Raw genomic sequence first — 12,800 nt, forward strand, 5'->3', positions numbered from 1 at the left:
TCTAAGCAAGAGACCCAGTCAAAGAAGCCTGAGAGGTAAGTCTGCATGCTACACAACTTGGTATGAGACCCATGTGATCTGCTAAGGTCGACAACATCTGCACAGGAGATTGAACACTGATCACAGCAGGATTACACTTGAAACTAAAATGTGACACTGAAACACAGTCACCTAGCACCAAGCTGAAAGAAGCTGTGCATTAATTAGCCAGTAACCTGTATATGTGGTCAAACTGCATAATTAGAAAGAAAGAAAATATGAAGTATTAGAAAAAAAGACACCAACATGCTGGGAAAAAATTCAAAAATATATGTATTTTACAGTTTTAAAGGGCAAGACGGTGAACAAGTCAAGGGAACACATTAAGGCATGAGATATACTTGATTTTAATTATACACATGATGGTGAGTGTTTGGAGCTTCAGTTGTGAATGTCATCAAAAAATAAAAATATGTGTTTCAAGAAGATTCAAGAAGCACTCCAACGGTAAGTACCAGAGTCTGTATAGGCATGCTGGCATCTCTATGATGTGCTGTTGCCTCTGCACAGAGACAACTACACTTCATTATCAGTGTCATCTTAGGTATATGTAAATTAGACATAGGAACAAACAACTCTGATCGTTTAGTGGTTTGCTTGCCAAGCAAAAGCTCGCTGGTTCAATTCTAGCCAGAGAGACAAATTCCCATTGTGGTTGCATGACGAAAAACATCAAGCACGATCAAACCATCAAAGCCACCCGCTGTGGCGACCCCTGTGACAAGGGAGCAGGGGTAAAACAAAATGAAGACGTTGAGCTTTATCAATTGAAGTCCCACTGAGAATAAATTTCTTAAAAGAAATGGGCTGCCCTGATATTTACTGTTTTAGGTCATGCAAATATGGAAGCCCTCTGGTGGAATCCTCCACTAACACGTGTAGTAGGGAGTCAAGCACATAAAATGTTATATCATCACTGCAAGCGGATGTTTACGTTACTGCATGGTTAAAAAGCAAGTATCTCTTGCCTGAGGTCAACAGGTTAATGTAAAACATGTCATGTTTTGAAACTGGCAGATACCTTCTCTGTTGTGTTAGCTGGCAGCGCTCTCTTTTATTGGCCTTTCCTACATTTCATTTATGCTTATGTATCGTATGGCTCAACTGACCAACAGCAGGAGTGTAACAATAAGCAGCCAATTTTCTCAAGTGACACTTCCAATACAGTCGAAACGAATAAAAAAAAAAAAAACGAAATAATAGGACTGCAAAACTGTGTTTAAAAAAAAAAATGACAAAAAAAGCCTTATTTTGTGCAATTCTACAATGAATGAAAAATAAGAAGACAACATAAAAAGAGCAAATACTCTGTGGCTGTATGGTCTGTCAGCTTTGAAGCACAGTTAATGTCACAAGACAACAAATACTATGCCAATTATATTAAAACACTGCCCACTAGATATTAAAATATTGCCCACTAAAACATGCCCACTATAGATTACAGTGAATACTTTGATCGGACTCTTGTAAAATTACTGTCATGTCCTCAGTCACCCAAGAGCCGTACTGTTATCGATGTTATTATTCAAACAGAGCGACTGCGCCTCGCGCTACTTGCTAAATGACAACAATCTGGCAGAAGTCTGTCACTATTCGGAAAATAGTCAAAATCTGAGCTAAACATCTCGATGTGCCTGCCTGATTTTAATAGTTAAACAGTTTACATTTGTATTCTTTCATGGAAAAAAAATATAAAGACAATTGTTCAAGCCTTAGAAGAACAATAACCTGAACACCATTAAGGTCTCCAATAATGGGAACAACAGTCCTTCACTTTCCTGTTGGTTGATCCTCTTCACTTGTCTCTTCACAAGCACAGTTTGGGTCACAACACTGTAGAGGTCAAGACGTCACAGACAAATATTTTCAGGGACTCAACATTGACTTTTCACTTTCAGACAGGAGATCAGTTCTTTATGTGCCTGACAGGCAGAATAGAGTTGTAGCCTTGGAATAAGCAAGGCTTTGGGCTTGCAATCCTTAAATATCCAGGTCCAGGTCTTATGGTATTCACTCAGTTCATCTTACAGTGATGTGTAGTACCTCCTCTATAGCATTAGTCCAATAATTCTCTGTGCTGCCCAGCTGTATAGCTGCCCTAGCTATATATGTACCCAAGCCCTAGGCGTCAGTTGTGGGCATCTTGGGATGCTATAGGTACAAAAGTAGGATTGGGAGAGAGGAGCAGTGAGGCTGCTGGTACGGGAGGAAGCAGCAGGGTTAGGTCGGGAGAATCGCTCCCGACCACTAGGACTGTTTCAGCCGTTTTCTTGGGGGACCCAGGAAGGGACACTGGGCCGAGGCCAGAGAATGATAGGCCTCCGCAACCAGGTGTGGGTGAGAGATCACCATGGATTTCCATCCTGATGTCTCCATCACATCAGCAGCGTGACTGAGAGAAAAAAGGGAAATGAAATACAAAGGAAACGGAAAGCAGGAAAAGATGTTAAATTAAGAAACTAAACAGATATCCAAACAAAGTACACAAATTAATCTTTTTTCAGAGAGAAAGAGTTTGGGATTATAAAACTCCATCTGTGTGGAGAGCAGCTTTGAGACATTACAGATTTGTCATACCAGCTGGTGAGGCTGTTATTTATTTTATATTTTTAAATATTTAACCTTTGAGGTCATCTTTGTGATAAATAACATCACACAAATAAAAAGGCATCATTAAAGTTGCACAAATATACAGGCATGCGATAAAAAGGTTAAGTCATAATGTTTTTTATATCATATCATGAAATAATTACTTGATTAATCAGCTAATGAACAGGAAATTATTCAGGAAAGATTATGATCATTTGTTTATTTATGAGAGTCGATTTTTAAACAAAAATGTTAAACATTACCTTTTGTTAAGTTTTAATTGTGAGGATTTGCTGCTTTTCTGGGTCTAATGAACTAAATCTTTTGGTTTTTTGGACTCTTTTATACAATACTATTACACAGTACTCTTAACATGTACTATAATTCATATATTATAGTATATATAGTAAGCAGAACACAATATTAACAGATAGATGGTTCATTTTAGAGACCACATGAAAATCTCACTGTGAAAAGCAAAAAAAGGCACACAAATGATGACTAGTTCCCATTTTCAAAGCGTTCCACGTTTAGGTTTCATTATTCACACCTGGTATTGTAATGAGGAGAAATAAAGATGGCTAGCATGTGCCTATTTCAGCTGAATTAATTCCATTAACTGTTCATTTGTTTGCTCTTGAAAGATCCTCAGACATTTAAACTAAATTGTTTTTCCTTAGTTGGGAAAAGGGAGGAAAAAGTTGGGAAGGTTTTCTAATTAAGTGCTGATCAGTTTACTTGTGGTTGAGCTTACACCAGCAGACCCTGTGGCAGTCTTCAACCTCCTGACACCCTCAGGGTGCTGGGATGCACTATCACGCACACTGCTGTGTGGCCTTTAATGACATTTTTCATGTTTTATTGTGTGTAAATAAACAACCGCATGCGTGTGCGTGTACACGTGTGTTTATGTTTTGGCGCGTCTGCTCCTGGCTGTTTGTGTGTGTGTCTGCGTGAATGTGTGGTCCTATGGTTTCCACACAGCAGCTCCAGACCTCCAGCCAACCTCTGACCCTATTCTCTGTGGAGGAAGTGAAGCCCTGCTCACAGTAATGGCCAGTACGCTCAAGCTGAGGGCAGTGAAAGGGCACAAGGAGAGCAACCACAGCAGGAGGAGGAGGGGAAGGGATGGACCGATGGAGGGGAGAATAAGACGGCAGCAGTGACAAATAAAGAAAAAGGGAGGTGACAAAGAGTAATCAAACGTCACGGAGGGAGGGAGATAGGGAGAGTGACTGGGAGTAGAGCAGTGATGTGAAGGTAAATCAAACTATAGTCTCCAGTCAGTGGTAATTATAAGTTACCAAAAAAATCTACTAAAAAGGCATTTTGTCTGTGCTTCACATTACTCGTGTTGTGTTTACATGCTGGTCTAAAAAAAAAACTGTAAGCTTTTCTGTAAACAAAGTGGATTAGGAGAGTTTAGGTGCCTTTCCTCTCTGCTGCATCCCTGGTGAGGACGAATAAATGAGACAGAGGAAGGATAAAGAGGACTCTTATTGTCTCAACTACATGACTGTAAACTGCTTGTAAGGACTGGTGTGGAAAGAGGTTAAGGTGCTTCTGGGGGTAGGATTATTGGTTTCTCTGTGTCGTCCGTTTTCGATATTTGTCCTCTAAATTGATTTTTGTTTTGCTGCTCTTGTTGCTGTCGATTGTGTCTGCAGGAGCTGAGTTGATAACGCTTTGCTGGCCAGGAGTCCCCTGTGGCCAATTTTCCCACCACCACAACAACGCTGTCGCAAATTAAACTGTCATAACGCCCATAACCACAATTAATGACTGGGATTAGGGGGAGAAATCTGCATTACTGAACACCTTTAGGCACACATGAGCTCTTAAGCACAAAACAGAGGTGGGAGACGGGGAGAAAAGGGGGGAAAGGAAAGGATAATGGGAGTGAATGGAAAAGGGAGGGAGACGAAGCCCAGGCAGGAACAAGGAAAGGACATGAAGCTGTAAAGAGAGGACAGAGGAATGAACAAAGGGATGGAAAATGTGTCTGGCTCTAAGGCACACAGTTTGAACAAACACGGGTAAGGTGATAGGCAATTCAGGTAGCGACTGAGAGAAAGCCTTTTGTTTCAAGTGGGCATTGAAACACTGGATCAATCACCTGTCGGTGGACATAAATAGTAGTCATTGATGCTAATAGGCCACATCGTACCTAAACAGGCTGCACGCAACACGATTAACACCAGCAGCTGAGGTTTATTGCTAAATGGACCAATATGATACAGCAGCAAAATCATCTGATCTGGAGATTAAATTAAATTTCCTCGGGAGACAAAAATTGCTCCCACTGAAAATTAATGACATCCCCTGACAAAAAGCCGAACGCAGAAGCGTGCGTGTGTCGGTGAAAAAAATATTTGCATTAGTGTGGAGGTAGTTCTCAAGATGGATGATCTCAGCGTGAGCGTGTAACTCACTAGTTGATGAAGTCCACAGCCTGCGTCTTGAGCTGATCTGCACTGTGCAGGTCGGCCAGGATAAGGATCTCTGCGGCATTCTCCACAGACAGATTCGTGCAAAGAGCGTCCTCACACATCACCTTCAACCTCTCCAGAGCATACTACAAATGACAGAGAGGGAGGATAAACAGCAGGTAAACTAAATTACTTAAACAGCGCTGCCACCAACAACTGTAGCAGCGGTGTGTAATGATACGGTAACACAGAATTACTCCACCGCAGTCGCAACAAGCATTAAATTGAATAAGAAAAAAATATGGCAAAGAGAAGGGTAAGTGACAGATATGCATACTGAGTTGGAACTGATGATGGAATAGCATTACACGAGAAGCAAAAAATTTTTTCCACCGAGTCTGATTACAAAATTACCAGCTACAATAACCTTCTCTCATATTCACACACACTTCAAGATGACTCGTAGAGGTTTAGCGGAGACTACAGTTTAATGTCGCAGTACTTCCTTTTAATTTAACAAGTTACATTCCGTCTATCTACATTCAGTGACATAAAGCAGTCGATTTAAATGATTTGTCATTAAATAAGACTTTTTTAAAACGACAAGTAAGCATGTGGAAAGATTTAAATAGGGCTACTGGTTCATGAAAATCCCAAAACTACCAGTTTATATTTATTGTTGAATGCCAAAAAGACAGGAATTATCCGTCTTGCTCCAAAGACACAAGTTAGGAAACTAGTGACGAGTTAACCTCCTAGGACCTGGCGTCCACACATGTGGACATCACATTTTGGGTTATTTTAGACCAAAATACTCAATTTTGCTCTACTGGGGCCTGATATCCACTTACAAGGACATTATACCTCATATGTGGCTCTTATTTTCCTTAGAAACAAAAATCAGGTAAAAAAAAAAAAAAAAATCTGGTAATTCTTTGTTTTTACATTCATCAGGTCCCAATATGCCCAAATTTCAAAGAGAAATTAAAAATGCATGCCGTGGAAGAGTTCAGGTCTTAGGGGGTTAAATGTTTTTTGGTTGCAAGTGTTTTAAACCCTTTGGCAAAATTTCTACAAAGTCTAAGATCGTGGGAGCAGTGAAGCTATGCTGAGTCACATGGTTCTTTGAGCCAAATTTGCACATTAAGCTACGACTATTAGGAATGTTCGTGATTTCATAATCACGTAAAAAGAAAAAAAAATTAGAGCTAGTAACTAATTAGTAATCTAATTAGTCTCTGATAAAATGATACACATTTACCGACCACTATTTAACAAGCACGGAAAAATAATGCATTAGTGATCTGCGATAACCAAGACGAGTAAAACAAGTTCAACCAAGGTGAATATAGATGACTTGGTATAAATACTAAAAACATACAAAGGTAAACACTACTAAAGCCTTTACACTGCTTGGAACTCCTCTGTGAATAAATTAGTTCATACAAAAAGAATCAAACAAAAATGGTATCACATGCAAACTATGCCAGCTAAAGCTCATATATCATAAGTTTACCACAAGATCTTTCCGGTACAGAAGACTCACTCAAAATGTGATTTTACAGAAACAGACAGGAAACACTGAATATCCGGCATGAGTACAAGAATAAACAATGAGGAAAACGATTCATTGGAAGTGTGTGCATGTCTTTACCTTGCACAGTTGGGTCGGCTTTATCCTTTGCTATAAAAGTATGTTTGGATGTGTAAGTATGTGTGTTTAGAGGTTGAGGAGCATTTGGTGCTTCCCAGGTGTATTTTTGGGAACATTATCATGCATACCAGCTTGTGTGTAAATGTACATAGTAGCAGGTGCAATGCACACACACACTCTTTGTACCTTGTCAGCTGCAGCCAGCAGGTCATCAGCCATCTTGTCCAGGTTGGGGGCCTTGCCTGTGTAGATGAAGCACATCATCTCTTTGAAGACATCTGGCTCCACGTCATTTATCTCCACACGGTTCTGAACGGGTAGAGAGGACAGGAGAGGAGAATACACGCAGGGTTTAACAGAATAAAAGAAAAGAGAAGAAAAACAAACGCTTTGACAATCCTTCAAAACTATATATGGCAGCAGTGTCTTTTTTATTTCATGTAAATTTCCCAAAACCCACCTGACTTAAACTCTCTCACCTTGTTTAGTACACACACACACACACACACACACACACACACACACACACACACACACACACACACACACACACACACACACACACACACACACACACAGTGATACAACAAAACAAGAACCTTCTGAGCAGTCAAAACACGTTTCAGCAAAACTACATTCTAGTAAATTTATTTAACTCTTTTCAGCAGATTCAGGAGAATTAATCCTGAGCATTCATTCCTTGACGGTGCCTGCAGCAATCAAAGTAGGCTTTATCGCTCTATGGCACAGTGACGGTAACCTGAACCTTTCCCCTCCACACTGACAAGAAGAACAAAGCAATAAACCAATTATAACAGTGCTTTATCGTCACCACAGTGACCAGCGGCGTTTTAGCAGGGTCAGACTGGGTGTACCAACAGTTTAGTGCATTTGTGTCAACTCTGACCACTCAACACCAACATAATCATACTGAGAAATAATCGAAGCAGAGTCTAAAAGCTTCTGGTCTGAGCCTGCAGTCTGCCATGGTAGCCTTTTGCAGGAATGCACAAATCACACAAACACATGAAGCCGTGAAAAAATTAGTAATTCTAACAGGCAAAATAACATCAATGTGTATAATATCAAAAACAACACACCTATTGTTTCTAAATTAACCTCAAACTCATCAGAATCGTTATATTTCTAATTCCTTTCTATTTTTTCTACACTTAACCAATTTCATTCTGCTAATTTCTAACGTGTGTTGGAGCGTTAATGAAATAAAAAAAGACATACTACCACCAAACTACCTTGGAAATCACATGAGAAAAAAACATAACAGGACTTTCTCGCGTAATGAGAAGGCAGTGCCCAACCAGGTCTCATAAATAGACAACTCCTGTAGTTACAGTGTCTGAAACTCCCCTCTATTCACAGAGCAGTCCTCTATCAGAGTGCTTCTTTATGAGCTCATTTGTCTCTTTTCTATAGAGTGCTGCAGAGGAGTGTTAACCCACCTATCTGTTTTCTCTGAGTCGTATGGGGACGTGGCCCACAATCTCTCCCTCTTTCTGATGAAGACGCCTACTTAAACAGCAATTAAGATGCATTTCCTGGCTCTGTGCTTTATAATTTCCCCATTTGAGCTCTGCAGGCATCAATATTCCGCTGACATGACGGCTAAATCACCACAGTTGAATCTCACCACCTCCTATCAGATCAACACAACCAACTGTGGCAGAGAGACTCAGTGCATCACACATGTACAAGCACACACAGACACAAACACTGTTTTGTTTCCATCACGTCAGACCTAAACTTAACCCTATTTACACTAATTTCGTGACCAAGCCTCACTAAACCATGAACTAATTTAATTATTTGTATTATGAGGACTGGAAGGGGAATGGCATCAGAGACATCATATTTATGGGATTTATGGGAGAATTCTGAAATGCTCCCAAAGAGCAAATCAACAACAGAAACAGGAAACAAATGAGCCAATCATGCTGTTACACTGACACACGAGAGGTTCACGACCCTTTTAGTTTTCTGGTGGCAGATGCAACTTTCTGCTCATTATTGTAGCGAGGGAGTAGCTACTTTTTAGCTCCTGTATCCCTAATGTGCATTAGAATGGAAAAAAGCAGAGACACTGATGGTGCCACCACCCTGTTATAAAACTGAGGGGGGGGGCAAAAACCTTTATAGCTTATTCTGGGACAGGAAATAACTGCAATGATTCATTCCAGGATGGCTGTTGAGTTGCGACACTTGCCTCAAGAGGAACTTGGATTGCATTTACCTAACTTTACATAAATTTGCACATAAATCTTCAACGTTTTTTCCATCTCTTAAAAGTATTATCAAGCTACTCGCATGCAGAACTGTAGCAACAGGAAGCTTGAATCCACACCGTCAACCTGCTAATAACACTAATCAGTCACAATAGCTCTCAGAACTATTCATACCTCCACAGTACTTACACTTTAGTTTTACATAATTAAATAAGAAGTTATAGGAGAGGCAGAAAGTTATCACAACTAGCATCATCTTTCCATCATCTCCACTGTAAATAGGACGACGTCAGACAGGTTATTTAAAATACATCCTTATGACACCGACTCCTGCCTTATAACTGTCTGCAAACCACAGCAGTTAATATTCCCACTAGACTCTCTCTACTTTCCTTTAAAGGTCAGTACTGTCAAGACATTTTGCTACTGATCAATGGCACCTATGCATGTGTTAAAGTTCACTAAAGTCAGAACTTATAAAAAAAAAAACAAATTGAGTAGATTTACTGTGCCCATTTCATTAAATTAATGAATTTTGATGTGAGGTATGAACATTTTGAGCAGCAGCAACACCAGGCACAAACTGCAGCACAAAAAAATGGCAAAAAGATATGTATATTAAAAAGATTAAAAAGAGATATCAAAAGGAAAACCAATTCCCTCATGACATTGTAACTGAGTTCCAGGAACAGAGTGATCATATTGAAAGCAACAGAGACTTCAGTCATTTTGTCTGATACAGTCTTGTTAAGTCTACAAATAACACACTTTATGCCATCAAAGAAATATCAAAGATTATACAAGTGATAATGATATAATCACTTAAGGATTTTTTCCATATAGTAGCTGTGATGACACCATATAATAGTCAGCAAGACATGAAGGAACATGTGCAGCCACACTTGTTTAAAGAGGCAAGTGCTTCCTGATGCAACAGAAGGAAAGATTGAAATTTAAACATTTGACTCACCATGCACTGAGGGAGCAGGAGCGACAGAGTCAACTCACCTTCTTACTCTCTTCCATCTCGTGCTCAAACATGGCACTGAACACCGGCGAGCGAGCTGGGACAGAGAGAAACAAAAGGCCGAGACAGAGAAAAGAGGGTTTGTTATTGAGTGTAATGTTGATACACGGTGAGGTCTCTGATATCCGTTAACAGCTTGCCACAGGGCCGGAGGAGAGCAAGGACATGACTGACAGCAGTAGAGGCATCATGTGGAAAAAGTCAGCTCCTTTCTGCTGACAGACTCTTGACAGCCTTTCTCGTTTGTTTAGCCAGTATTCAGCGTTGATGGGCCGACTTGAGTGTTGCTTATCTCATATATTATGCCCTAATAAAGATCTGTTTTCCTCTTTTAGTTGCACTTTCACTTGCTACCACTCAACTGCTATTTCTTTTTTTTTTTTTCCTTTCCTAGATATGGTTTTTCACACGGCTTTTGCATCACAGCACAGTCTACAAATCCTCTCAAGGAAAGTTCAGACTATTCTTCCATTTATAGAAAGTGATAAGCCGTGAGAGAGAAACAATGTAAAAGAGCTGCTGGTTATTTGCCAAGTCACAACAAGAAACAAAGAGGGTTTGCAATGAAAAATGTATTCTTATAATCCAAGTTCACACAGATTTCATATTGTATATTTTGCTAAAGACATTTTTGCACATTTTGACAATCTCCAAAATAACAAAGATAAAGTCTAGTAGGAAAAAAAGAAGCAAAAGCAATGACCCAATGGCCCTAAAATGGACATATTAATGTATTTAATGTTTTGCGTATTTAGTGAAAGCTTAAGCACAGTGTTTTTCCACTGTTGTTATCCCAGACGTGACCCCAGCTGGAGAGGTCATGCTTAATCTCCAGTACAGGCAGAACATGACAGCCCAAACAGAGCTCTTTAAAATTTCAAATTACTGCTGTCTAATAATTCTGCAGGCTTAAAATAATCACCGCATCTTGTCCCTGTAGTTCTGCTTAAGGCAACAACACTGTATTTTCTCTCTTGTCGTCCCAGTGGTGACAGTGGTTAGTTTTGGCACAGAATAAAGCACAGCCTCACAGATGGAGCTTAGCCTGTACTTGATTTCCAGCTACTGTTATTACTAGTAGAGTAAGAATGTGTTCCTACAAAGGTAGACCTTGGCCTTTTACTCAGAGTCGCATATATACTATAGCCACGCTTTTCTGACATGGTTCGCTTAGTTTGATTATGCACTGAAAGGGTAACAGTTCACATTATTATTCAGAAGTGAATGCCTTATTAGCTAGTCATTAAAATCTAACAAATGTTGTAACACATTATTAAGTATGTGTCAAAGTCAGTGATATAATAATTAATTCAGACACTTAATAATGAGTTATTAACGCAAAGCTATCTAACCATTTAATTACTCATTGGGTTACACGGTCTCATCCATTAAAACTGCCAAAGCCACAAATAGCTATAATACTGTATAACTGAATAAGCATTAACAATGGACACTGAGGCTATAAGGTCAGAAACTCACTCGCTACAGGAGAATCTCAAATCCACTAAATAAAAAATGGCTAACACTAAGTCTCTTAACATTTTCATACATGTTACTTACGACACGTTTAGAGTTTTAGCAAAGGTGGGACATTGGAAATAAATGGTGTTCATTTTAGTTACTTAAGTTGTCACAGTAATTTTACTATAGTAGAGAAGATAATTTGATGAGAAACAGACAAAATCTTAATCTTTGAAGTCCCATTGCCACAGGTTTATAAAAAAAATAATAAAAAATCAAGCACCAAGCACTTATTTTGTAAGCGTATGGGGCATTCTTTAATAATAATGCAAGTCAGTTTTCAAATTCAAATTCAAAGCTTCGTTTAACATCAGCACAAAAACTGCAACAGGAGTTTCATGGCATGTGTTTCTGGGGCTGAATGAGTAGGCGGTCCAGAACTTCGTCTGATACAGTGTAAAAGTTTGTTCAATATCAAAGGAATTGCTCGTGTTCTCACACCAGTGAAAATGTTGAAACATTAAATAAATGATGGATAGCATCTTAACTATCAAGCTTGTTTAGTTGATAATGGAAATTCACATAACCTTCAAATATTCCTATTCTCCCGTCTCTTAGGAAGGATACTTCTTTTGTGTATATATGAGGTAAGACAAGCTAGCCACAAAATGTTTTTTGAGAAAATTAAGTTTATTTATTTATTTTTTTTGTTTTTTTTTTGTTTTTTAAATGACATCAGAAACAGCAGTATGCGACATTACGTGATGGCAGAGCTTCAGTTCATCCTTTGTCATTTTTTTTTTTTTTTTTTTTTTTTTTTAATAAATAGGACAGGGGGAATGAATGAGAGAGAGAGGGGGAGAGAAAGAAAGAAAACCAAAGGGGAGAAGAGACGGTGAGAAGGGGGGGGAAGAGAGACAAAAAAAAAAAAAAAAACTCCTGGGTCACCTGTATGGAGAAAACAAACAAACAAACAAACAAACAAAAACAAACAGAGGAGACAGCAAACAACAAAGAGCAACATAATAATAGAGAAAACAAAGCACCATCACAATAAACTAGCTAGTCATAGATATCAGTATTTACTAAGTAATAAACGATATTGTGCAGCACGCAAGATAGACAGCGCACAGTGTGCTTTGAGGTAGCAGCCAAGAAAGCTTTAGTCCGCGTCTGTGAATACCCATGTGTGCATACCTGTGTGGATCAGCATGCTTGCATTCCAAAGGTTTCTCCATGTAATGATCTGCTAGGGAGTGTGGGGGGGCCACAGCCCCGTCCTCCAGGGTGTGAAGCGGGTATGGAGGAGATCAAAACTCCAGACATCCAGAGGCCCCCAGAACACAAGAGACCATGGAAGA

The 12,800-nt window shown here is 39.4% G+C and overlaps 1 protein-coding gene across 4 annotated transcripts in view; it reads right to left on the reverse strand.

The window, feature by feature from the left end:
• Positions 1-296: 296 nt before the first annotated feature.
• The window catches only part of spop (speckle type BTB/POZ protein), a 99,133-nt gene continuing 86,629 nt past the window's right edge, over positions 297-12,800 (reverse strand). For all 4 annotated transcript variants that reach the window (XM_086289960.1, XM_086289958.1, XM_086289961.1 and 1 more), the window contains 4 exons: positions 9,960-10,015; positions 6,898-7,020; positions 5,061-5,203; positions 297-2,431 (listed from right to left, as the gene is read on the reverse strand). In XM_086289960.1, coding sequence (XP_086146086.1) covers positions 2,287-2,431; positions 5,061-5,203; positions 6,898-7,020; positions 9,960-10,015 — 467 coding nt within the window. In that variant the 3' untranslated portion in view covers positions 297-2,286. The remainder of the gene's footprint in view (positions 2,432-5,060; positions 5,204-6,897; positions 7,021-9,959; positions 10,016-12,800) is intronic.

This window comes from Aulonocara sp. 'chitande type north' Nkhata Bay, linkage group LG4 (genome assembly GCF_057382095.1).
Source record: "Aulonocara sp. 'chitande type north' Nkhata Bay isolate Kocher_YH1m ecotype deep benthic linkage group LG4, A_spYH_male_GT1.1, whole genome shotgun sequence".
Taxonomy (NCBI): Eukaryota; Metazoa; Chordata; class Actinopteri; order Cichliformes; family Cichlidae; genus Aulonocara; species Aulonocara sp. 'chitande type north' Nkhata Bay.